The 26024-nt window shown below is 38.1% G+C and overlaps 1 protein-coding gene across 6 annotated transcripts in view; it reads left to right on the top strand.

Moving 5' to 3' along the window:
- Positions 1-1098: 1098 nt before the first annotated feature.
- LOC136885532 (dehydrogenase/reductase SDR family member 12) overlaps positions 1099-26024 on the top strand; it is a 49993-nt gene continuing 25067 nt past the window's right edge. Inside the window, exons 1-3 of one of the 6 annotated variants that reach the window (XM_067158130.2) lie at positions 1099-1243; positions 17164-17259; positions 21156-21238. In XM_067158130.2, the coding sequence (XP_067014231.2) occupies positions 1209-1243; positions 17164-17259; positions 21156-21238 (214 nt within the window). In that variant the 5' untranslated portion in view covers positions 1099-1208. The other 5 variants (XM_067158133.2, XM_067158135.2, XM_067158134.2 and 2 more) reach the window with 5 other exon arrangements.

Below are 26024 nucleotides of genomic sequence, written 5' to 3' on the forward strand. Positions count from 1 at the left end.
TGCAAAAACCGATAGCGGCGCCCAAATGAGACGTATTTGGCAGGATGAGTAGTATGAAAGTTTCACGTTGATTTCTTCATAACGGGTACGCACCTGGCGAAATAATTTTAACCTCTATTATGTCACAAATATTTGCTAGCACCAAAAGAATAAAATAATATAAATCCAGGTAAGTGGAGTCATTGTTCAGGACACATTTAAAAGGCACTTTGCCGGGCTCAGTTGCTCGAGTGGTAGAGCACTTGGCAAGTTTGATCCTGGCTCAGCCTGGTGGTTTTTGATGGCGTCCACTGTCCATATACGTGAACCTTGACTCTGCAGATACTGTATACTGTCACGTAAAAGAGCTCTTGGGGGAGACATTTCCGGCAGCTTGACCTCTCCACCAAAAAATTGACCAGTAAAATGAGCTATTTTTGCATTACTTTATTCTGTCCCCAGTCAGTCAATCAAACTGGGAACTCCAAAAATTCTAAGTTTATTATTGGAACTGAGTTGACGAAGAAAAGTTCAAGATACGGGATAAATTGAGAACGGAATGTTTAACATCCACGAGTACTTTCAATAAATTATATATTATCCGTCTTTACTAGAAACATATTAAAACTAGATGTATACCATGGCAAGGAAAATATTGACATTCACGAAACACGAGGAATGATTTTACCACGAATGAGTAAATGATACAGCATTGTAGAGTCGAATTTGTAAAATATACAGATCCATTAACACTGTTAATTTAAGTAATCGATATCGAAGTGTAAGTTTCTCCTGTTATATTGTTTTCTTTCAGAATTTGTTACAGGTGTGGAAGAGACGGCAGTGTGAGATACGGCTTAACGGAGGAGGAATTTCTGATTCTGTAGAATCAGCATTATTTTAATACAAACAACTTGAGGAAGAAGGCTCACGCCTGACGTTTGATAGTGCTGGTATCTAGCGGTAAACGTTTTAAATTGGCTGCAACGGTGCGCTGCGTGGTGGCTTCAAGGCAAAGCACGGCCGATGGTCTCGGCCAATGGGACCGGCCGCTCACCGATACCAAAACACCGCATGCGCAGAAGGTGACGCATAAATCCTTTGGTGAATGTAGGGAACCGTCGTGTTGGAACGAACCTATAAGTTCAAAAAGAAAATAAGCAATTTATGATAGCTCGTTCGAAATACCGTTTCAACTTTTTTCTTTAATAAGTTGAAGTGACAATTTCATGAGTACGGTACCGAATGTTAAATTTCCCTGTGGGTGAGTAACAGGAGAGCCAACATCAATGGGAAATTACATTGTATAAAATTGTAATTATGATTCTTTCCTTACTCTGTTTAAGTAAACGACACTAAATATTATATTGAAATACACTCTCGCACAGTACGGTTCTAACTAGTTTGAAATCACGGCCGTGATGAAATCGATGTTAATCGTGTACAAAAATAATATGGATTTCCTATGCGATTTAACTAGTTACGTTGCGTTATGTTGTCATCCATGTCATCAGCTGCTCTCCTGTCCAAGGAAGTGTCAATAAGGACTATTCAGATATTCAAGCAGGAGTTTTACACGATTTTATGTACTGTTTTCCCCTCTGTGGTTGATGATGTCGTTCGGAATATCTGTTACCTGAACCTTGAAACATGAAGCTAGATTTTTATGCATTGTGGAATATTTGCTTTGTATTGTTCTTCGTTTTTGTGCTTCTGTATCTTGTGTTTTTCTGATTGACTGCGCATTTCTATTATAGTACGAACATTTGTTAACGTGCATTGTATTGTCTTATCATCTTGCTTGCATGTGTGTATCTGTAGAGTAGTATAATCTTATAAATACTTTTTAAAAGTTGAACTAGTGAGCTTAACTAACTGCCAGTGCATGCTGTGGCGTTTAACACCGTGACGTTTGGCAAGTGGTGTTTTGTTTGCTGAGATATTTTAATTGTGGACAAGTTTCGGATGATGTCATTATGCTAATTCTAATAGTGATAGGTATTTTGAGGTTTTAAAGTACACGACTGGCTGTTTCTCGTGACGTTCAAGTGATTTTTATGATGAAGTAGAGAGAGGAATACGGGGGTAGTTTAGGAATGAGAAAAGGCATAGAAATAAGTGTTGTGAAACGACCTGCGGGGTAGTTGAGTGGAGATCCTCCCATATGCTTGCCGGAGTTCCACATTCCGTCCTAGAAATGTTCTTTATATAAATAAATAAACCGAGACTAGTAGATCTATGAAATGCAACAATTTTCTGTATTCCTATTGGCCGGCTTTGATGAAGACAAGTTTGCTATTGTTTCAGACAGAGCTCGCATGATTTCTGACATCAAGATTGGAGGGTTGCCGCACTCTGTGAAACTGAAAACAGGGTTGCCAATTTAGCCCATATGTGGCTCGATCTGTCCATTTAGAATATTATGAAGGTTTTAAAATGGAGTTTGGGCGTTTACTGACCGAGTTGGCCGTGCGGTTAGGGGCGCGCAGCTGTGAGCTTGCATTCGGGAGATAGTGGGTTCGATCTGCACTATCGGCAACACTGAAGATGGTTTGCCGTGGTTTTCCATTTTCACACCAGGCAAATGCCGGGGTTGTACCTTAATTAAGGCCACGCCCACTCCCTTTACTATCCCATCGTTACCGTAAGACCTATCTATGTCGGTGCAACATACAACAACTTGTAAAGAAATTTATATTTGGGCGGTTTGTCAAATAATTTTGATACTAATGATTATAAAAGTAATTTAACTTCCCTGTTTCACAAATAACCAATACAAATCCCGATTTGACTCCCTAGTCTGCATGGCATATCTTGCTTATTTAGTTGAGACATGCATACATATATACATCTTCATATAGAATGTTACGCCTTTCGGCATTCAGTCTGCAAGCCTCTGTGAATTTACTGATCACTGCCACAATCCTCTATTTCTAACTAGTTCTGTAGCCGCATTCAGTTCTATGCCTCTTATCTTTAGAAACTGAGTCTAACGATTATCATCTTGGTCTCCCTCTACACCTCTTACCCTTCATGACAGAGCCCATTATTCTCATAGGTAACGTATATTCCTCCATTCACCTCACATGAGCCCAGCACCAAAGCCGATATATGAGTACCCTCCTGCCATTTTCCCACCTGTTTTTACCAGCAATCATTTCACTACCTTCATGTCTGTTACTTCTAACTTATGAATAAGATATCCTGAGTCCACCCAGCTTTCGCTCCCGTAAAGCAAAGTTGGTCTGGATACAGACCAATGTAAAGATAGTTTCGTCCGGGTGCTGACTTCCTTCTTACTGAATACTGTTGATCGCAGCTGCAAGCTCACTGCATTAGCTTTACTGCACCTTGATTCAATCTCACTATTTTACCATCCTGGGAGAACACACAACCTAAATACTTGAAATTTCTACCTCTTTTATCTTTCTTAGCTGCTTCTGTACGAATACTGATAATTCTGGAAGTTTGTCTCTTCTTCTCCTCCTTCTCCAAAGAACAGAAAATGATTCACTTGCATTTTGTTTCATGTAATTAATCTCATAATGGGACCGTATTGAGGACAATATATTCAAATTATAAAATCCTTTTAATCACAACCACCTACTCAATACATTATATTACTCATTGAATTATAAAACAATCATGAGGTGTCTTAAATAAAGGAACATGTTTCGTTCGACATAGCGAACATCATCAGCCTTAATTTACAAGGATTAGGTCAGGGCCCTGAACTGAATGATAAAAATTATTAAAAAGGTGACAATACCATAATAAAAAGTAAAATGATAACATTAAACATGAAATTATAACGATATGTACAGATTAACAACAAGAATGCAGAGGAATACTTTGAATGATGGTAGTCTATAGAGTTAAAACAAACATGAGGTTGTAAAAGTAAAAAGATACAGATGTAGTAGATCCCAAATTATAAGTCAATGTGTGAAGCGTGGACCAATCGCCGACCATGGAGCTCCTAATTGAGCAAACCAAAAGTTAAAATAGAGTCTACTGAACAGCGCGAGCCAAGCTGAGTCAGTCAAAAGGCGCAAAGCGACGAAGCTAAGGTTGAAATGACGTAAACTTCAGTAGTTAGGAATTCTGTAGGAGAGCCAACACAATGCCAGAAGGAAATACAGGTTGAACTAGTCCGTATTTACACGCTAGCAGTAGAATTAAACTTATACAACGTAGGACACCAATGTGGACTCGTTAAGTAACTATAACTTGAAAGTAGGGAGAGTTCCAGCAAACCAGATTGAATGGAGCAGATTATGGCACAATTGGAGTTAGAAATCTGAAAAGAAAGAAAAGGGAGGAAATATAAAAATATGTTATAATGAAAAAAAGGTTAGTAAAAGTTAGACGGAGGCTTACCCTTGGGACTAGTGTGAGGTGTTCACTAACGTTGGCTGCGCGAATCAAACTGGCGAGTAACCTTATTGCTGCTTCTAGTATTGTATGTATGTATACGTAGAGGCGGGGAGTGAGTCATGTGAGGAGGAGGGGTGACCGATTCCTTAGGCGGGTCGGGTAATCGTGGAGGGGGTGTCGCATGAGAGGGCAGTAGAGTAGTAGTTGTTGTATTATTAACAGTTGTATAATTAAAGATTCTCGTAAAGTTATTATTATTTATATTGAAAAGAGAGAGTAGTTCTGGAATTTTCTCGATTATTGGACTTTTAATTTCTGAAGTATCATTTAAATTTTGATGCCCGTTGAAATGCTGGTCTAGGAATATGTAAATGTTCTCAAACTCTGTCATAAGTTTACTTTTATTGACGTATTTCAAGATTTGAAGGTCTTTTTCAATTGTAGTAAAACTGTGGCCAGTCTCTTCCATATGGGTGCTCATGGCGGAATACTTTTTATGTTTCGAAGCGTTGTAATGTTCAAGGTATCTGGTCAAAAAGCTACGTCCAGTCTGTCCGATGTAGGAGAATCCACAATGGGTGCATTTAAGCCTATAGATACCAGAGTTCGAGAATTTATTGTGATTAATGTTAACTATATTTGAATTGAAAAATATGTTACGGTTCGTATATCGGGTTCTATAAGCGATATTAATATCGTATTTCTTTAGAGGGTTAGTAACTTGAAATAGGCCTGGATTTGTGTAGGTGAAGGGAGCATATTTCGTTTTTTTAGGCTTGTCTGGAATCAATTTTGTTGCAGTTTTTAATTTTATCTTGTTAATGATTTTATTAATCATTAAGGGGTTATAGCCGTTAATTCTGGCTAAATCCTTAATATAGTTTAGTTCTTTTTTGCGATTATCAGTTGTCAGCGGGATTTTTAATGCTCTATAGACAAGACTAAAAAATGCAGCCTGTTTATGAGATTGCGGATGTAAGGAATCGTTTCTTATAGTGATGGGGGCACAAGAAGGCTTTCTAAATATTTGAAAAATGAACTTATTATTCTCTCTTGAAATGTTTAAATCCAAAAAGTTTAGAGAACCATTGATCTCATCTTCCTTAGTGAATTTGACATCATTGTCAAGCTCATTAAGGGATGTTAGCACACTATGACTATCGTTTTTCTGTGTATCTATAATGGCAAAAGTGTCATCAACATACCTTAACCATAATTGAAGACCATTAATATTATTGATTATTTTGTTATTTTCCAAATCATCCATAAAGATATTAGCTAGAATGCCCGAGATCGGGTCACCCATTGCTAGGCCCTTTTGATGATATATTCTATTATTGAAGGTGAAATAGTTGTTATTAAGTACAAATTCTAACAGACTGATGAAATTATCTATTTCGCATTTGCTAAGGTTACTGTGTTTTAAAAGGTTTGATTTAATAATCTTGACAGTTTTGCTTACCGGAATATTGGAATACATATTGGTAATATCATAGGATACCATTATATGATTATGCTCAAGATTGAATTTCGATAATTTTTCACAAAATTCAACGGAATTTCTTATATAGGCTGTATTATTGAATTTAAAGTGTTTACTGAGAAAATTATGCAAAAATTTTGAAACTTTGTAAGAAGGGCTGTTCATGCAGTTGATGATAGGGCGTATAGGTACGTCTTTTTTATGGATTTTAGGCAAAGCTTTTGCAGTTGGAAGTTTCGGGTTCATTATTATAAGCCTCTGATACTCGTGCTCTTGTAGTAAGAACGGCAGATTCTTCAATAGGTTCTTCAAACTTCGTTGGATTTTGGGGGTGGGATCTTTATTAATAATAGTAAAACTGCCATTAGCGAAGAAATCTTCGTTTTTTTTAATGTAGTCATCTTTATGTAGTAATACTATGGTGGGACCTTTATCAGCTTTAGTGACGATAATATTATTATTATTAATTTTATTTCTTACATCATGTATTTGTTTGCTAAGGTTCGGATTCGAGGTAGTTTTCAGTTCTTTCGCCAGAAAAGGAAGCGGAAATTGAATCTAACATTCAAAAACTCCCCGTAGAAGTGCATAAAGACATTAAATACGAAATAAAGAAAAAGCTTCCTTTTCTGGCGAAAGAACTGAAAACTACCTCGAATCCGAACCTTAGCAAACAAATACATGATGTAAGAAATAAAATTAATAATAATAATATTATCGTCACTAAAGCTGATAAAGGTCCCACCATAGTATTACTACATAAAGATGACTACATTAAAAAAACCGAAGATTTCTTCGCTAATGGCAGTTTTACTATTATTAATAAAGATCCCACCCCCAAAATCCAACGAAGTTTGAAGAACCTATTGAAGAATCTGCCGTTCTTACTACAAGAGCACGAGTATCAGAGGCTTATAATAATGAACCCGAAACTTCCAACTGCAAAAGCTTTGCCTAAAATCCATAAAAAAGACGTACCTATACGCCCTATCATCAACTGCATGAACAGCCCTTCTTACAAAGTTTCAAAATTTTTGCATAATTTTCTCAGTAAACACTTTAAATTCAATAATACAGCCTATATAAGAAATTCCGTTGAATTTTGTGAAAAATTATCGAAATTCAATCTTGAGCATAATCATATAATGGTATCCTATGATATTACCAATATGTATTCCAATATTCCGGTAAGCAAAACTGTCAAGATTATTAAATCAAACCTTTTAAAACACAGTAACCTTAGCAAATGCGAAATAGATAATTTCATCAGTCTGTTAGAATTTGTACTTAATAACAACTATTTCACCTTCAATAATAGAATATATCATCAAAAGGGCCTAGCAATGGGTGACCCGATCTCGGGCATTCTAGCTAATATCTTTATGGATGATTTGGAAAATAACAAAATAATCAATAATATTAATGGTCTTCAATTATGGTTAAGGTATGTTGATGACACTTTTGCCATTATAGATACACAGAAAAACGATAGTCATAGTGTGCTAACATCCCTTAATGAGCTTGACAATGATGTCAAATTCACTAAGGAAGATGAGATCAATGGTTCTCTAAACTTTTTGGATTTAAACATTTCAAGAGAGAATAATAAGTTCATTTTTCAAATATTTAGAAAGCCTTCTTGTGCCCCCATCACTATAAGAAACGATTCCTTACATCCGCAATCTCATAAACAGGCTGCATTTTTTAGTCTTGTCTATAGAGCATTAAAAATCCCGCTGACAACTGATAATCGCAAAAAAGAACTAAACTATATTAAGGATTTAGCCAGAATTAACGGCTATAACCCCTTAATGATTAATAAAATCATTAACAAGATAAAATTAAAAACTGCAACAAAATTGATTCCAGACAAGCCTAAAAAAACGAAATATGCTCCCTTCACCTACACAAATCCAGGCCTATTTCAAGTTACTAACCCTCTAAAGAAATACGATATTAATATCGCTTATAGAACCCGATATACGAACCGTAACATATTTTTCATTTCAAATATAGTTAACATTAATCACAATAAATTCTCGAACTCTGGTATCTATAGGCTTAAATGCACCCATTGTGGATTCTCCTACATCGGACAGACTGGACGTAGCTTTTTGACCAGATACCTTGAACATTACAACGCTTCGAAACATAAAAAGTATTCCGCCATGAGCACCCATATGGAAGAGACTGGCCACAGTTTTACTACAATTGAAAAAGACCTTCAAATCTTGAAATACGTCAATAAAAGTAAACTTATGACAGAGTTTGAGAACATTTACATATTCCTAGACCAGCATTTCAACGGGCATCAAAATTTAAATGATACTTCAGAAATTAAAAGTCCAATAATCGAGAAAATTCCAGAACTACTCTCTCTTTTCAATATAAATAATAATAACTTTACGAGAATCTTTAATTATACAACTGTTAATAATACAACAACTACTACTCTACTGCCCTCTCATGCGACACCCCCTCCACGATTACCCGACCCGCCTAAGGAATCGGTCACCCCTCCTCCTCACATGACTCACTCCCCGCCTCTACGTATACATACATACAATACTAGAAGCAGCAATAAGGTTACTCGCCAGTTTGATTCGCGCAGCCAACGTTAGTGAACACCTCACACTAGTCCCAAGGGTAAGCCTCCGTCTAACTTTTACTAACCTTTTTTTCATTATAACATATTTTTATATTTCCTCCCTTTTCTTTCTTTTCAGATTTCTAACTCCAATTGTGCCATAATCTGCTCCATTCAATCTGGTTTGCTGGAACTCTCCCTACTTTCAAGTTATAGTTACTTAACGAGTCCACATTGGTGTCCTACGTTGTATAAGTTTAATTCTACTGCTAGCGTGTAAATACGGACTAGTTCAACCTGTATTTCCTTCTGGCATTGTGTTGGCTCTCCTACAGAATTCCTAACTACTGAAGTTTACGTCATTTCAACCTTAGCTTCGTCGCTTTGCGCCTTTTGACTGACTCAGCTTGGCTCGCGCTGTTCAGTAGACTCTATTTTAACTTTTGGTTTGCTCAATTAGGAGCTCCATGGTCGGCGATTGGTCCACGCTTCACACATTGACTTATAATTTGGGATCTACTACATCTGTATCTTTTTACTTTTACAACCTCATGTTTGTTTTAACTCTATAGACTACCATCATTCAAAGTATTCCTCTGCATTCTTGTTGTTAATCTGTACATATCGTTATAATTTCATGTTTAATGTTATCATTTTACTTTTTATTATGGTATTGTCACCTTTTTAATAATTTTTATCATTCAGTTCAGGGCCCTGACCTAATCCTTGTAAATTAAGGCTGATGATGTTCGCTATGTCGAACGAAACATGTTCCTTTATTTAAGACACCTCATGATTGTTTTATAATTCAATGAGTAATATAATGTATTGAGTAGGTGGTTGTGATTAAAAGGATTTTATAATTTGAATGCATTTTGTTTTTCGCAATGCAACATTTCCTGAGTCGAAGTTATGGGGATTGTAGTTTTTGTCATGTCATGATTGTTGGCTATAGGTGCAGAACTTACATGGTTTGAAGTTGATGCGACACTTTCCTGATGAGAACAAACTGATTCCAATAACATTTTGTGCCTTTTTTCCCCTGGTTTCTTCAGTGGAGACTCCTGTCGGTAATAGCTGATCCCCATTTCTTTACCATCAAAAGTTCAGCAGTTCGTCGCTTAGCTAAGGCTGATTTATGTTTACACATATTGTTTATTCCCTTGGATACAAGCTATACAGCACACTATCTTTCAATAATAATAGTATCTTGATACGCAACTACAAGAGGTCACTTGCACGCGTACTTCACAAAAGTAAACAGTCCAGCTACCACAACAGAACTCACAAAAGATTAATAACAAATAGTTGTCGGCACTATTGTAGTACCATCAGGAATACCAATACCAGCATACAATGACAGTCAAATACTGAAATATTAGTCCATAACATGCTTTATAAATTTATTCAGAAATATGGTAGATCTTACAGCTGGATTCTGTATAAATATATCGGGAGAGGGAAGGGGGCTGTTGGCCCATCCCATGGATGTGTAATTGCAAAGAACAGGCATATTTGGTTGAATGGAAACATGACAATGACATCATTTCCTAACAAAGCATTTTAGCAGATGCCACGCCAGTTTCTGCTGTGTGCAGACTGACAAACATAGCATTATTAAAGTGATAAATTGTTTGAATTTAACTGAAAAACTTTGCGACAAGAAAGAACAAACTCGACCCTTTCAATTTCAATCATTTAAAAACTCACGAAAATGACCAAAATATTTATTTTTACTTTCAGAGTGTTGCCTTAAGTGTGTGGGTGGGGTTACACAGTTTTCTTACAACCTTACTAATTGATTTATCTTGTGTGTTAATTAACACCATGTGGCTTATCTAGGAGACATGTGCATATTGTTTTAATAGTGAACACTGACACGTCTTACAAGTTGTCCATTTCTTGACTGACACGTCTTGCGAACTATGCCCGGATTGTTTGTACCAGTGAAACAACCGCAGCCGGAAGTAGTTTGATTTTTTTTTTCATTCAATTCTTTATTCATGGTCATGATTTTATGTATTGGTGTGGGTGAACCGTGGAGTCTAGTAAAGGAATTTTAGGTTTGCATTTCATAAAAGTGTTTAATAGCATGAAAAATAAGTGCATACTTAAATGAATATTTCACCACTTTTTGCAGCATAGTTGCGTACATATAAATCAGATGGCTAGTCATTCGAGGCTTTATGTAAAGAAGCAAACGACGCTCACTGCCAAACGTGTTCAGAAATCTCATGGAAACGTGTTAATTTGTCTTTAACAATTGTATACCATTAAAACTTTTCAGTCTGTCAAACACACAACTTAAATATAAATTATAACACTATAAACATACCTGTTAAAAAAATACACACTATTATAGAACTTGTCAGTGATGGAGTTTAGTGTTAATATGAACAAGTACTGATAAATAATGATTTACAAGTATTAGCATAATGAAAAAATTGTGCACTTATCTAGATTGCCGATGCTAAGTCCATTGTCTCCAAACACTATTTCAGTCCTGAAATTTTACGCAACGTAAACAATACTGTACATAATTATATACACATGTTTTAAGTGATTTGATAGAATCTGAGCATGTTCTTATAGAACAAAACATGTCATTCTTGTGTAATAGTGTGCATGTTTTTTTTACATGTATGTTTATACTCTTATTAATATATATTTTTTTACAAGTTGCTTTACGTCGCACCGACACAGATAGGTCTTATGGCGACAATGGGACAGGAAGGGGCTAGGAGTGAAAAGGAAGCTGCCATGGCCTTAATTAAGATACAGCCCAGCATTTGCCTGGTGTGAAATACGAAACCATGGAAAACCATCTTCGGGGCTGCCGACAGTGGGGTTCGAACCCTTTATCTCCCAAATACTGGACACTTACCACACTTAAACAACTGCAGTTTTCAAGCTTAGTATAATTTGTATTGAAATTGTTGTGTGTTTGGCAGACTGGAAAGTTTTTATGGTACATTGCACCAAGTTGAGACTGGAAAGTATGGCTTCCACCTTGACAAATTTAACAATTTATTGTTTCATAACAAATGTCGGAAATGTGTTTGTGAAACAGGGAACTTTTAACTGAAGTGTTAAATTTATAAGAATTGCTATTTAACATATGATAAATGAAATTTTACATCATAGTTGAAAAAACTGGGTGCAAATATAATTTTTGGGAAAGGCAGGTCGGTCCCTGGTGTTCATCTCTCTTGTGAAAGCAATATTTACTCACAAAGTTAGGTGCTATTTGCTGCAGTGTATTAACAAGGGCACTACCCACTCTGGTAAAATGTATCCTTTTGCTGTTTTCAATATCGATTCCTGCATCAGTTTGCTTCCCAAATACTTGAAGCTTTCCAAAAGTTTTGTCCCAATTTTAGAATACTTTCCCTCCCTCTTTCTCCTCTAGTCAACACCATTGTCTGCATGATTTTTTTTTTCCATAATTACCAGTTTATTACACGTCAAGGTGACTTTATACTCTGTTTGCTGTTTTTACCATAAACATCACCTTCAGCTCCTGTCTGCATATTTTTCCTTTGCCTCTTTCACAATTTCATGTCTAGCTGCATCAAATATAAACCGGAATTATTTTTTACAATTGTACTGAATTCACCAAGAAATACACAACAAGCGCCACATTTTTCTACATAGTCTCCAGAATTTGACGCACATTTTTGTCACCGAATAACAATTTTTGCCATCCTTGAAAAAAAAAAAGCAGGTGTGTGCAGCTACTTGTGCACGTACCCCTCTACTTTCCTCTCAGTTCTTGGTCCAAACAAGTGGTAGTCTGGACTGTAAGGAGGACATTCCAATGCGTTTCCTCCAGTTTTTCCCGTGTTACAACAGCAGAGTATGGCCTTGCATTGTCATGCAGAAGAACATCTCGGATCGGTTGCTAGCGGCATTTATTGCGATATGCAGCTTTTGTCTGTACCAAAAGACGGTAGTAGTAGTCTACAGTCACTGCCCGTCGGTCATGCAGAAAATCCACGAGCAAAGTGGCCGCATAGTCCCAAAAAACCAGTTCCAAGCACCTTTCCGGCAGAAAGGCGTGTTTTGGCCTTAACTGGCCCAGCTGCACCTCATTCCTACCACTCCGTGCTTGCTTATTTTTGTCTGCGGTGTGAAATGATCAACCAAAGTTTCATCAGAAGTCGCAAATGCGACGCAAGAAAACATATCCTTCCTCCTCGTAGCGATTCAGATGCCTCCGACAAACGTCTTGGCGGAATTTGTTTGTTCCTGTGTGTGAAGACGAGGAACTTGCAAAGGTAGACAATTTCGGAAGTTCTAGTTCATTATTGATGATGGCTTGAACATTTCCAAAGCTTATTCGTACGAGCAAAGCAATAATTAGAGATTTTTATGCACCGATCTTCTTCAATAAGGTCACGTACAGCACAAATGTTGTTTGCAGTAACCCTTGTCCACGGTCGTTTTAGGTAGGGCTCATTTTCCACTTTTTCCTGTGTTGCCAGAAATTGTTTGTGCTGTTGATACACCTGGGTCTTTGAAAGGGCTGTGTCCCCAAACGCTATACGGAGCCCTCTCAAAATTTCCGAAGCTTTGGTGCCTTCTTTCGCCAGAAACTTGATGTTGATGTGCTGCGCGCTGGATGCGTGTACATCTTGCTCGCTCATGGCATACTGGAGTGAGCGGTCGCTCTTTTGTGTGTGGCGCATCAAGGCCCCTACTCAGAACATCCGCACCAACATCCTATCAAAGCCACGCCCATTTCCGTTCACTACCAGAGCCGCTAATTTTAAATTCCGGATAATATTTGGTGCACCTGGTATAACCATTGTGAATGAGAATGGCAGCAGAACACTCCCTTAAAACACTCGAGCTCTTCAGTCGTTAATTTACCAGCGGGCTCATTAGTTGGCAGGCATGCACCATCAGTATACTGTCCTCAGAGTTTGGAAGTAATTGAATTACTGGTAACAATTATATTTTTAGTAATTTTTATAGATCATAAATCTCATATTATTCCATATTGAAGAGCAATAAAATGAACAATGAGAGCTAAAAGGTTTCCACCGAGGTGCGTGCATAAAATGCGGCCATGTGAACTATGATGTAGATGTTGATTCCCATAGGGAACATAAAATATTTGTCCTGAATGAGTAAATTTATAATACCAATATAATGGTCCGTTATTGGACATGTTATTGGACCATTATATTGGTATTACATGTGAACGATGGCGACATTATTACCAAATGCGTCCAAACAGGACCAACTGCTGCTTCTCTGTTCTTGGCTGCTGAAGGACAAACACTGGTGGACATCCATCAGAGAGTGAAGACTGCGTATGGGGTAGCATGTCTGTCAAAAAAAACCAATGTGGAATGGTGCACCAAGTTCGCGTTTCGACACAAGATGCCGGTCGATCTGGGAGGCCAGTCTCAACAACAACAAGTGGACGGTGGATCCTGACGTCTCCCCATGCGATTATGATGCCTTCGGTTCCCTCAAAAAAGCCTTGAAGGGTCGACGCTTCCTGTTGGACGAGGATGTGCAGCAGGCGGTTTCGGACTTCTTCACGCAGCAGGACACGGCGTGTTTGCCCGATTGGCATCCCGATTCAGGACTGTACAGCTGTCAGACGGAAACTTTTTGATCAACCCTTATACTTGTAATTTTACTGATTATGTTTTGAAAAAATTATTAGTATTTGTAATTGAGTAATTTTTTTCTCAGGTAACTGTAATTTGTACTTTCCCCGTCACTGATCCTCCTACATAGGAGGCTTGTAGTGGTGCACCAGCTGCCAGCTCATGAGCCCACAGCTATACTCGGGCAAAACGCTGGTAATTTCACGACTGAAGAGCTTGCATGTTTTAACATTACGCTTTCCTTCTGGGAACATAATTTTTGATATAAGGAATACTTCCTTCCCTAGTTCCATTATATTTGAAAATCATTCTGTCCTTCCTACTGGATGCTGCCACAAAAGTTATTGTATATTGCTTGTGTGAATGTAGTACCCAAGAACCTAGTTTATCCGGATCGAAAATAATAAAAATTTATTTTTACTTGTACAGTAACTCTTTTACGGGGCCAATTCTTCTTGAATATCGTTGCTGCCAAGGATAGTTAAAAACAGGAATTGGAAGTAAGTCGGCCGCGGTCCATCAAAGGTACCGTCCCGGCATTCCCCTGGAATTGAGAATGGGAAATCGTGGACTCTTCTTTGTTCCTTTACACATTTGCACGGATTCCCGGATGCTCGGACGTACATGTGAATGGCGTACATGCTGGTGGAAAAATGACTGTAATTCAGGCTGCGGCATAATGACTGATGAATAAATTATTGCCTCTTGTTCCTCGGCAGATAATAACGAGAGTGATGGTGAATTTGAAAATGAAACCGGCGCTCCATCAGAAGATACAATGACTCATGGAGGCGCAGCAGTGCAACTGGACAAACTGAAACCACACCAGCAGAACTGATGTTACTAAAACGTCTTTCTGATCGTGCTGCGCGCAAACGCTATACAAATGTAAAACAGAAAAGGCTCGCACATTATTTTAGTGCATAAGATAGTCGTAAATGTAAGAAAAGTGTTCTTATATTTCTTTGTACAATTGAAAAAAAGATATTACTGTACAACTTATGTTAATATAGTATATAACATGTACTGTATTTGTTTTTTAGTTTTTCTGGATTATCCAGATTTTCGATAATCCTGATCAGTTCCAGTCCCACTTAATCTGGATAAACGAGGTTCTTGTGTATTTGTAGTATTTACTGAAAATCATTTCAGATTAAGTTATCCAAAGAAAGAAATTTCTAGCGCATAGTTTTCTGTTGAGTGTACAAGCAGCAGGATATTTCAGAATGTCCTCATTATTTTTGCTCCAGTAACATGTGATTAGCCCTGAAAAGCTTTGTAGCATTTTCCCACTAGTTTTTATTGTTGTTTGAGCCATCTGTCCATAGACTGGCTTAATGAAGTTCTCCATGCCACCTTATCCTGTGCTGACCTTTCCATTTCTACATAACTGCTACATCATACATCTGCTCTAATCTGCTTGTCATATTCATACCTTGGTCTATCCCTACTGTTCTTACCACCTACACTTCCTTCAAAAACCAACTGAACAAGTTATTATTCTATCTCTTCTTCTCATCAGATTTAGTCAAATCTATCTCCTCTCACCAATTCGATTCATTATCTCTTCATTTGTGATTACATCTATCCATCTTACCTTCTGCATTCTTCTGTAACACCACATTTGAAACACTTTTATTTTCTTTCTTTCTTTCTTTCTTTCTTTCTTTCTTTCTTTCTTTCTTTCTTTCTTTCTGAGCTAGTTTGAAGTCTTTATGACTATGATACAATCATTATATTAAGGTTTAAGCATAAAATGGTACATGTTTCACCTGTCATTGCAGGCATCATCAGCCATAAATTCTATTATCTAGGTCAGAGCTCTGAAGTGCTGTTATATCAAAACTATTCTTAAAACCTAATTGTTTACAATAATATAGATTGATGTATAGGAACATTGTGGTCACATTTGGAATGAATTGGTTGAACATGTTTTGAAGTTCTAATGGGATGTCTTATTTATGTTCACATCAAATAGAGATAAAATAAATAAAAATATATTAAATTCATAATGTTGATAATTGAAGTCGAAGGGAATCACAATATTTACACAGATTTTTTCAGTATATACAGGAGAACTATATTTTCAGCTTAAAATGATTTGTGGGTTGCTAAAATCTTCTATAGAATAAAATCTTCTCTTAATGAAAAAGAGTCTATGATTAATAATATTTGAAGTGAAGTGCTGGTTAGATGGCAAGATAGCTAGTAGAGGATGCTTGATCAAGTCTCATTTAAATAGCAGATGATTTCATCTTCTCTTAAATATGCAGTATGTTGCCTAGGTAGTGAAGCTTACAAAGTTATCTTCCGTGTAAGTCTGAGGAGGAGTTCAACGAGATTCTTTGGTGTAAGTGTAACGGCTTGTGAAGTGTTGAAATCCGTGTAATAGACGAAAAGGGTGTGTTGGTGCTATATTGGAATTGTACACTAGTGGAATTAATCTTCTTGACCTTTAGACTTTAGGAGATATGTCCGGCTGCGTTGCTCGTGTGAGGTGGTCTGACAGTCTGAATTTCATTACGGTCATTATGGTCAATATGAAAACAGTCACTTGTAATTCTGAGCTAGTTGTCATCCATGTTACACTTCCATACAATGCCACGCTCCAGGCGAAAGTCTTCAAAAACATCTTTCTAATTCTTGTCTCAATGTTCGAAATGAGTACATCTCTTTTCTTAAGAAAGGCCTTCCTTGCTTGTGCTAGTCTACATTTTATGTCCTCCTTATTTCTGCCATCATTAGTTATTTTACTACCAAAGTAACAATATTCGTCTGCTTCCTTTAAGACTTCATTTCCTAATCTAATATTACCTGCGTCACCTGACTTTATTCGACTGCGCTCCATTACTTTTGTTTTGGACCAATTTATTTTCATCTTGTACTTCTTATCCAAGACTTTGTCCATACCATTCAGCTATTTGTCTGTACCTTCTGCAGTCTCAGATAAAATGTCAATATCATTGGCAAATCTTACAGTTTTGATTTCCTCTTCTTAGATTGTGATTCCCTTTCCAAATTCCTCTTTGATTTCCTTTAACACCTGTTCTATATAAACATATTCTTTTATTATATCTTATTAAATACTCTATAAATAATATTGTTATTTTCAGGTCTAAAAGTCAGTTCCCAACGCCAGAAGAGTTGTCGAAGATGTCTCTTTACAGAAATGCTGTGTGGTTCCTGAAAGGATGGCAGGAATACACGAAGTGAGTCATTACAATTGAAAACTCATTAAATAATTTTGCTTATTTTGTTCTATAACAGTGGTTCCTGTACTATACTGCCTGGCAGCCCCCTTTTGTAAGCTCTGCACATACTGAGCCCCCCTCCCAGCTCCATACCATTATTATAATTCTTTTCTCTCCGAAGCACTTGTGTGTATAGATTCCCCATTTCTCCCACGAACATGAAAAAAATAAGTTCCATATGTTGGATTATTTATTTAGCTTATGGCTGGTACATAACTCTACACACAAACATTCAAAAATATCACAAACAATATAACAGTTCAATCAACCAATCTCAAAAACAGATCACAAACTCAAATCTAAACTGTCCAACCATTGTACAACCCCGTCAGAAGCACACACAAACTCCTTCAGCTGACCGGAGCAAGACCTCCTTGGACATTCAATGACAATATGACGGAAGGTCTGTTTCTACTCACCACAGTTGCACTCAGGGGAGGAGCACATATCCCACTTCTGCAACAATGACCCACATCGTCCATTATTGGTATGGACTCTGTTGAGAAGAACCCAAGTTCTTCTGGGGAGATTAAAACCAGGTGGTGAATGTTGAAGACTAAAGAGGGTCTGCCATTCATCAGAACCGTTGAAGTTCCCATTGATGAGTTCCCTTGCAGTCTGAATGGGTGGAGATCTTGATTTCTGACGTCCATACCTAACAACCCTGCTAAGGTAGTTGGAATTAAATATCCATTACTGAACTGAACATCAACACTTGGCAGTTAGACTGCCTCTCACCGGGCGAGTTGGCCGTGCGCGTAGAGGGGCGCGGCTGTGAGCTTGCATCCGGGAGATAGTAGGTTCGAATCCCACTATCGGCAGCCCTGAAGATGGTTTTCCGTGGTTTCCCATTTTCACACCAGGCAAATGCTGGTGCTGTACCTTAATTAAGGCCACGGCCGCTTCCTTCCAACTCCTAGGCCTTTCCTATCCCATCGTCGCCATAAGACCTATCTGTGTCAGTGCGACGTAAAGCTCCTAGAAGAAAAAAAAAGACTGCGCCTCGAGATCTCACGTAAGGGTAGACTTTGTTTCATCTAACAGATGAGTTGATTTGTATTGATAAGGAGGATTTTATAAATACTTTTATTTGTAAAGTGACAACCGTCAATATGGAATAAGATTTATAACTTGGAATAGAGTTGCGATGGTCGAGGAATAGCTGCAGGTTATTGCTGTACTGATCTGGCTAAAACTGTACGGCTCACTCCTCGCCGAGACAGAAAGTGCTATTACACATTAAGCTGCCAAGACCACTGCCACAGCCACCAACCCTAGGAACAACACTTTCACAACATTCATAAGAGCAACTGGCTGCGTAAGTAATGGTATCACTAGAATCGCTTATAGCGGTGTCCTCAATTAAAGTTATGGTATTCGGCGCAGTACAGCACAGGCTGTAATGATTGTAGAGTTTGAAATTTCATAGATATGCTAACTAAGCAATGCACTCACGAATTATGCCACAAAAATTATTGGTTCCAAGTTTTGCCACCAGGCAAAAATATGGCTCTGTAAGCAATGGTAGGGGTCACAGAAAAAAGGCAGGAAAGATCAAACACATGATAACAGTGGTTATGGGAGGTTTATTAGAATTTATGGCTACAAACAATGTTTGATATGGTCTCCGAACTGAGCAACATGCTGCATGATCGACAGTTGCCCGCAGCATATTGGGTGAAATCAGAGCGACATGTCATTGTATGCTAGCCTTTAGATCAGGCAGAGACTGGACATGTCCCTGATAGACACGATCTTTCAAAAATCCCCACAACCAGAAGTCACATGGATTTAGGTCGGAAAATGGAAAATGCCTAGATATAATGCGTTATTGAAGTTTTTTTTGAAGCAATTCTTTCACCTGGCGAGCGATATGTGGTGTTGCCCCATCTTGCATGAAAATAACGTTGTGGTTACAGTTGTGTTCCTGCAGAGCTGGAATCACGTGTTGCATAAGATCTCCATAATGTGCAGATGTCACTGTACACCTAACAGGCCCACGAGGGGTTATCTCCTCCAAGGAAAATAGATCAAGAATGAAGGAGTTTGTGAAACCACACCAAACTCACGTAAGCAATGGTTGTTTCTGCACAACGTTTGGAGGAGTCAAACCCCATATGCGATTGTTCTTTGCATTTCATTGCACTCTCCAGAGTAAAATGCGCCTTGTCAGTCCACAGAATATTCCCCGGCCACATGTTGTCCACTTTCACATGCACCAGATGCTGAAGAGCAAGGTCACAGCATTGTGCACCATCTTGGAGTTACAATTTGTGAACAGTAGGAAGTTTGCAGGGATACCATTGTAAAGTGCGCCGCAAAATCTTGTGAAGTGTTGCCAGGGGTAGCAACAATTCATGCGACACAGCTCGAGCACTCGTTACAGAATTGGGAGAATGTGCTCCACGGTCTACTACAGCTACAGCAACTTAATGAACAACATCCATGGTGATGGGCTGCCGTCCTTCCCTGGTACGGCACCTGTTTCCTCAAATTTCTTAATATTTTCTTTGGCCCATTACTTGTAATGGGGTCTCTTCTATGCTGTTTGTGTCGGCGATATTCCCGCAATGCAGCGTTGTTATTGCTGCCATTCTGATAAAACAACTTCACTAGTAGAGCACAGTCTCTTTTTCCAATACGCATTATATTTCACACGGAAAAGTTCAACTTTCTTACATTACAAAAATGCCGGGCTGAGTGGCTCAGACGGTTAAGGCGCTGGCCTTCTGACCCCAACTTGGCAGGTTCGATCCTAGCTCAGTCCGGTGGTATTTGAAGGAGCTCAAATACGTCAGCCTCGTGTTGGTAGATTTACTGGCACATAAAAGAACTCCTGCGGGACTAAATTCCAGCACCTCGGCGTCTCCGAAAACTGTAAGAGAGTAGTTAGTGGGACGTAAAACAAATAGCATTATCTTACATTACAACAAAGATTCACTTTGAAAAAAGAATCGGCATGCATCATCAAGCAATGACCAAGGAACTAACACAATGCAATTCTACCGGAAGAACATTTTGACGTCTAAGTTATATTTTAAGTGTACATATATTTGTGAGTCTATCATAGGACTGATCAATATTAGATTATCTGTTAATGCCAAAAAAAGTGTCATTCTTGCCGTAATCTTATCAAGAAATATTCCAAATCGATAACATTAGAATTTTAGAACCTTTGACCGAGAAAACCACATTTTTAAAATTCTGAACATCTACATAACAGTTCGTAAATTTAAAGCTTGAAGTGCTTATTCCCGCATGTATGTGTTTTGTACTTTCACCACATGAATTGTCAATTTTTGTTGTAAAGGTTGAAGATGATGTATTTAATGTGAATGTAACTTACATCAAATATTGGTACCTGAGAATGCTTGGTTTTGATGCTGTTCACGAAACTCTTCCATTATCTGAGACGTCTTATTGCTTGGTAGCCATGCAGAGGTCGGCGATTGTCCATCTCCTGTTACTTGCCATCGAACAGGGCTTGATGCTATACCTTCTCAACATTAGTTGGGGTGAGGCAGTATGCACTGAGAGCAGCTGCTCAAGTGGTCCCTGTTTAACATGTGAAGTAAGCTTGTTTCATGCGGACAGTGTTGTAAATGTGAGCAAACTATATTGTCCTTGCACTTGGATGGATTGATGCAGCAGGTACTTTTAGGCTAGCCTTCTGTATTGGGACCTGCTTCCATAAAGTCACTGGATTTGCCTTTATAGGAGCTTGGAGGACATTCTTTTATATGGCAGATAATCTGCACGGGATCATTGAAACTGTATTCCTGTCTTATTTGTCCTCATCTATGTAGAGTAGAACACTAATGAATGTCATATTTATTTGTAACTTCTTTTTCCAGGGGTGGCTACCAAGTTGCATCCAAGAATTTCTCTGAGACTGATCTGGACATCGACTGTACTGGAAAGGTTGTGATGATTACAGGTAATTGGTAACACAGAACTTTATTTAATTTTTGGCTGAGAATTCTTTTCATTTTCAAAAAGGATGCATATATTTAACCTGGTCTGGTCTCACTTAAAATCTGTACCATTCACCCTTGCCTGGGGTTATTTGAGGATTTTGTCTTAGAGATAATTTCAATACATTGGGTACTGGCTATGGAGCAAATGCGTTCAAACCATTAGCTGTCCTGGGAATGGTTTTCTGTGGTTTCCCATCTTTCACGTTCCAGACAAATTGCGGGACAGTTCCTTCCAGCTTCTTAATCGTTTTCATTCATTTCATGTTTGTTAGCTCCTCCAGTGAGGTTGGCATCGGGAAGGGCATCCAGCAGTAAAAGCATCATGCCTTATCCCCCAACCCCAAATTAAAAAACACGACTAAAAAGTAGACGTACATTGGGTATTGAATGAAAACCACAGGGGGGCTGTTCAGTATATATCATGTAATTCAAAAATACTATAAGAGGAATATCGTGGTTAAGTTTCATAGATCTAGAGAAAGCATGTGACAAGTACCAGGGGAAAAGATGTAGACAAGGCTGTAATCTTCCAGCCGCGCTATTGATCAGCTACTTTTCATGTTCGCCTCTTTTTTGTCCGCATTAAGTCCATTAAGGCCCGTTTGTGTGAAGACAACTGACCAGAGATCAATTTAGAACCTAGTTCTGATAATAAACTGAGATTACGACTTTGTCGTGTTGTACAAAACTGAACTCTGTTTGCACATGTGTAGTTTAAATGTAATCGGAGTTCAGAAAAGTGGACGTTGCAACACCGCAAAACAAATGAAGTACGAAATAGTTCTGCCCATTGGATAATACTTAAATAGTGCATTGACCTGGCCGTGACTGTTAACAAATGAAATACGAAATTGCTTTTCCCCTTGGATAATATACGTCGAATTGAATTGGTCTTGACTGTCGATAAATGAACATCATTTGCAGCATGTACTGGAATTTCTTCATATGCTTTTCTTGCGGTGAATACAGGTGAAGGAAAAACGGATATCCGACTTCCCTCAGTGAACCCTCGCTTTTATGCTGATCCCGACGGTATTAGGTTTGCGAAGCCTACCGAGTCTTTCATTTTCACGGCCTTTGTGGCCATTCTTTCTTTTATTCATTTCTGAAGAATCGATTAGTATTAAGAAGGGGTGATTGCCCAGTTGCACTAGCTCGTTCGGTCCTGTGTGGTTTAATGACACGTCAGGATAAAAATGTTTATCGTAACAACACAAGTAATATTATGTTCACAATCAGCTCTTCTTGTATCTCAAATAGAAAACAACTCCTTGAACTGAGATCAAAGAGTTTAATCGGAAAAATTTCTCCAGTCAAATTTAATCCTAGTTCAATGCGAATTGATCTCAGATTAACGTTTATACAACATAAAATCAGAGTTTAGCGTGAACTGAGATCAATTTCGTCTCTGATCTAAGATCATACAGTTTATGCAACCGGCCCTAAGTCTGCATTGTTGGTGGCAGGGCGTAGGTTGCAGGTATCAGAGGGGTACGGTGAGGTGGTATAGTGAAGGTCATGGGAAATGACCACACAGCATAAAGTTGCGGTAGAAAGATTACATGACATGTGTTTGGGACATAGGACACACTTCTGTTTTAACTGTAAGCAGGTTATTTAAACTAGACACATTAAAATTATGCCAACAGCTGACATTTGCTGTTATCATTTTAATTTCCCCTTGTCCAGCTCCTGCCAGGTTGATGGTACTCATTTTAGGCTATTGGAATGATGGGGTCGCCACTCTCAAAGGCATTTTAGAGCTACTGCCAGCAATTATTCAGTCCTCCCTTTACATGGGGAAGAGATGCCCTTGCAGCCAACATGAGAAGCAAATGCTCCTGATAAATAGCGTACTCATACTATTCCTCGAGTACTGGGCTGCCTCTTCCGCCATCTCCACGTACTGAAGTCCACCTTCTCCACCGTAGATGCCGTTGAGGTCTTCACTCGTAACCCAGAGCTGGGACCCTTACCAGATGATACACACCAGCTCAGTGTGTTCTGGGACTCATAGGCAGGAGCGCCACTTGCTACAGTTTGCTATATTGAGTAATAAAAACTGCGAATCTATCAGTAGAAATTGTATGTTCCTGTCTGTTTGCCATGGAGAACGGAAGGAGAAAACATGCGCTGGATGAGAAAGTATACGAGAAGTGGACAATAATCCACCTAAAATAGCTCAAAATTTGCAGTCATTAGTAAAAGAAATGCTATATAGACAAATTTTTTAAAAATTGGTTGCAGAATCATCACTGCTGATTAATAATATTGCAAACCTGATATATTAACTTATACCTCTGAAATAATCGGTCTAATAATTCCTAAAAACAGGGACATTTATTTTTAAAATTATGTGACATACCATATTTATGCGAATAATCCCTGCATATTTGTTTTAAAAATTTTGAGGCACGAAATTGAGATGCGGGTTTTATTTGCGTCAAGGTTGCCAACACACTCCTAGCCCACCTAGTTTTCGATGCTGAGTACAGTTATGCTTTGTGGAACCGTAGATGGAGGAAATCTGTCCCCATATTTAAACTGAAAACAGTTCAGACTTTTAATTCTAAACTGACTTTACATTTTTTTTAATAGTACCGTATTTTACAGAGTAATTTAAATTCAAAATTTATCTGTGTCGCGATAGAACGCGTCTTCCGGAACATGCAGGGGTAGCTTTCTGCACTTTCACTCGCTTTGGTGTGTGTATAGTGTTTCATAGTTGAAAATAGAGTGTAATCATAATTCTTTTGTATTCAGCATTTTAAGGAATGCCACAATATCACGTAGCAGGCAGTACGCGGAAAAGCAAAATCCGCAAAAACTGGTGAGGGTTGGCATTTCTGAATTACAAGATGGTTGTTAATTCGAAATCACGTAATTGGAAGTCCGATTTCTGTATTACAAAGACTTTGAATTAACAAGGTTTTACTGTATTGCAAAACTAACATCAGATTTTGCCGGTGTGTCTATTTCAGTGTTTACATTGCACAAAAAGAATTATCCACCACCGGTCATGTTATTGTCCAGTAAAAAAGAGATCATAGGCGAGAAGTGTTTTAGACGTGGAGTGTAACGAACCTGTAAGTAATTTAGGAGAGGATTCTATTGATGAAAGAGACAACGAATCTTCCCATCTACAGGGAATTGAGCCTATTGCAAGTTCAGATTAATGAAATACCTGTCATTTAAGTAGGCCTACTTGCTCATTTTCATGAAAAATATATTTCATAGCAGTGATATTTGCGTGAAGACCACGTGGACGTTGTGGAGTGATAAGAAATATTTGTTTATGCCTACGTTACTCTTTCAATGGAAGGAATTTTAGTTCATTTCATTTATTTTCAAAATGAGCCTTCCTAAAATTAGGGTGCGCGGATTATTCAGGTAAATATGGTAATATCTAAACCTGATTTGTAAGTAATTCTTAGTTTTACATAAAATCTGTTCTTCACCTTGACGTGCTGTTACTGTGCTTCAAGTGTACCACAATAAATTAACCTATATTATTGTTTAAATCACCTCCATGAAAGGCTACAATGACCTCAATGAGTATCTGTCTGTCGGCAGCTGAATTTTAGGAAACGTGAACTGGTTCATTCAAGAATGAACGCTTCTGAAGGGTAACCCAGAACTTTGTTTTTTGCTGGTTGAAAAAAAAGAACAGAATGTGTCTCGTAGCCACTTACAGCATGAAGAAAGAGAACGTTCCTTGTATGTAAAATATTTATTGCAATTCAATACATCAAGCAGTTTCTCTCTCCTGGTTTTTCATAAATAGATGTTATACACTTACAAGACTTTGTCTGTCTATGAGGGGGTCAAGTATTCATTGGCGAAACATATTTCAACCTATTTTAGGCCATCTGCAGTGGATTTTAACTTTATAAGTACATATGTTGCACTCAACATCGTGCTTAATTAAAGTTTTGGACACAGTGTAAGAAATCTTAAAAATATTACATAGTACACATTCTCATGCTTGAGGCTATGACAGTTAAAAGATTCATGCACAGTTTTTACTTAACTATTGTGGTAACTGTAAAGTTCAAATGTCTTATACAAATTTTGTTAAAAAACTTTTGTTAAGAAGTTATTCAAATATAAAATGTACATTATGTTGTACAGAGATAAAGAATTGGAGGTTGTACGTAGTATTAAAGTTATTATAAAATCAGGTTAATTGAGTACTGTCAATTGGAATATTATCTGATGTGCTCTATTAGCTGTTCTTGGTTTGTCATGTACGTAATCTTCCCGATGTGGAGGATGTTATGACACTGTCTGTTAACTTCAAACACCGCATTACTGGAAGCAACCACTTCCCAATTTTAATACAAAGGTAATCCCAAAAAATAAGGTCTCCTATTTCTTTATAAATACATAGACCTGTTTATTTCTACAATGGTTTACATCATTTTACAGCTTGAACATTCAGCTATTTTTCTACATAACCACCATTTCGGTCGATGCATTCTGATAGACGCTGTGACAGTTTTTGTATGCCCATGTCATACCAGCTCGCTGCCATGCTGTTCAGGAAGTTGTGAACCTCATCTTTCACCTCGTCGTCAGTGCTGAATCGCGTTCCAGTCAAATGTTCTTTCAACTTAGGGAACAAGTGATAGTTACTGGGTGCCAAGTCAGGACTGTAGGGTGGGTGGGTGATGATGTTCAATTGAAACTGTTGCAGGAGAGCAACAGTTTGCCGGGCGACTGTTGTCATGGAGAATGTTTACGCCC

This window comes from Anabrus simplex, chromosome 14, assembly GCF_040414725.1.
Source record: "Anabrus simplex isolate iqAnaSimp1 chromosome 14, ASM4041472v1, whole genome shotgun sequence".
Classification (NCBI taxonomy): domain Eukaryota; kingdom Metazoa; phylum Arthropoda; class Insecta; order Orthoptera; family Tettigoniidae; genus Anabrus; species Anabrus simplex.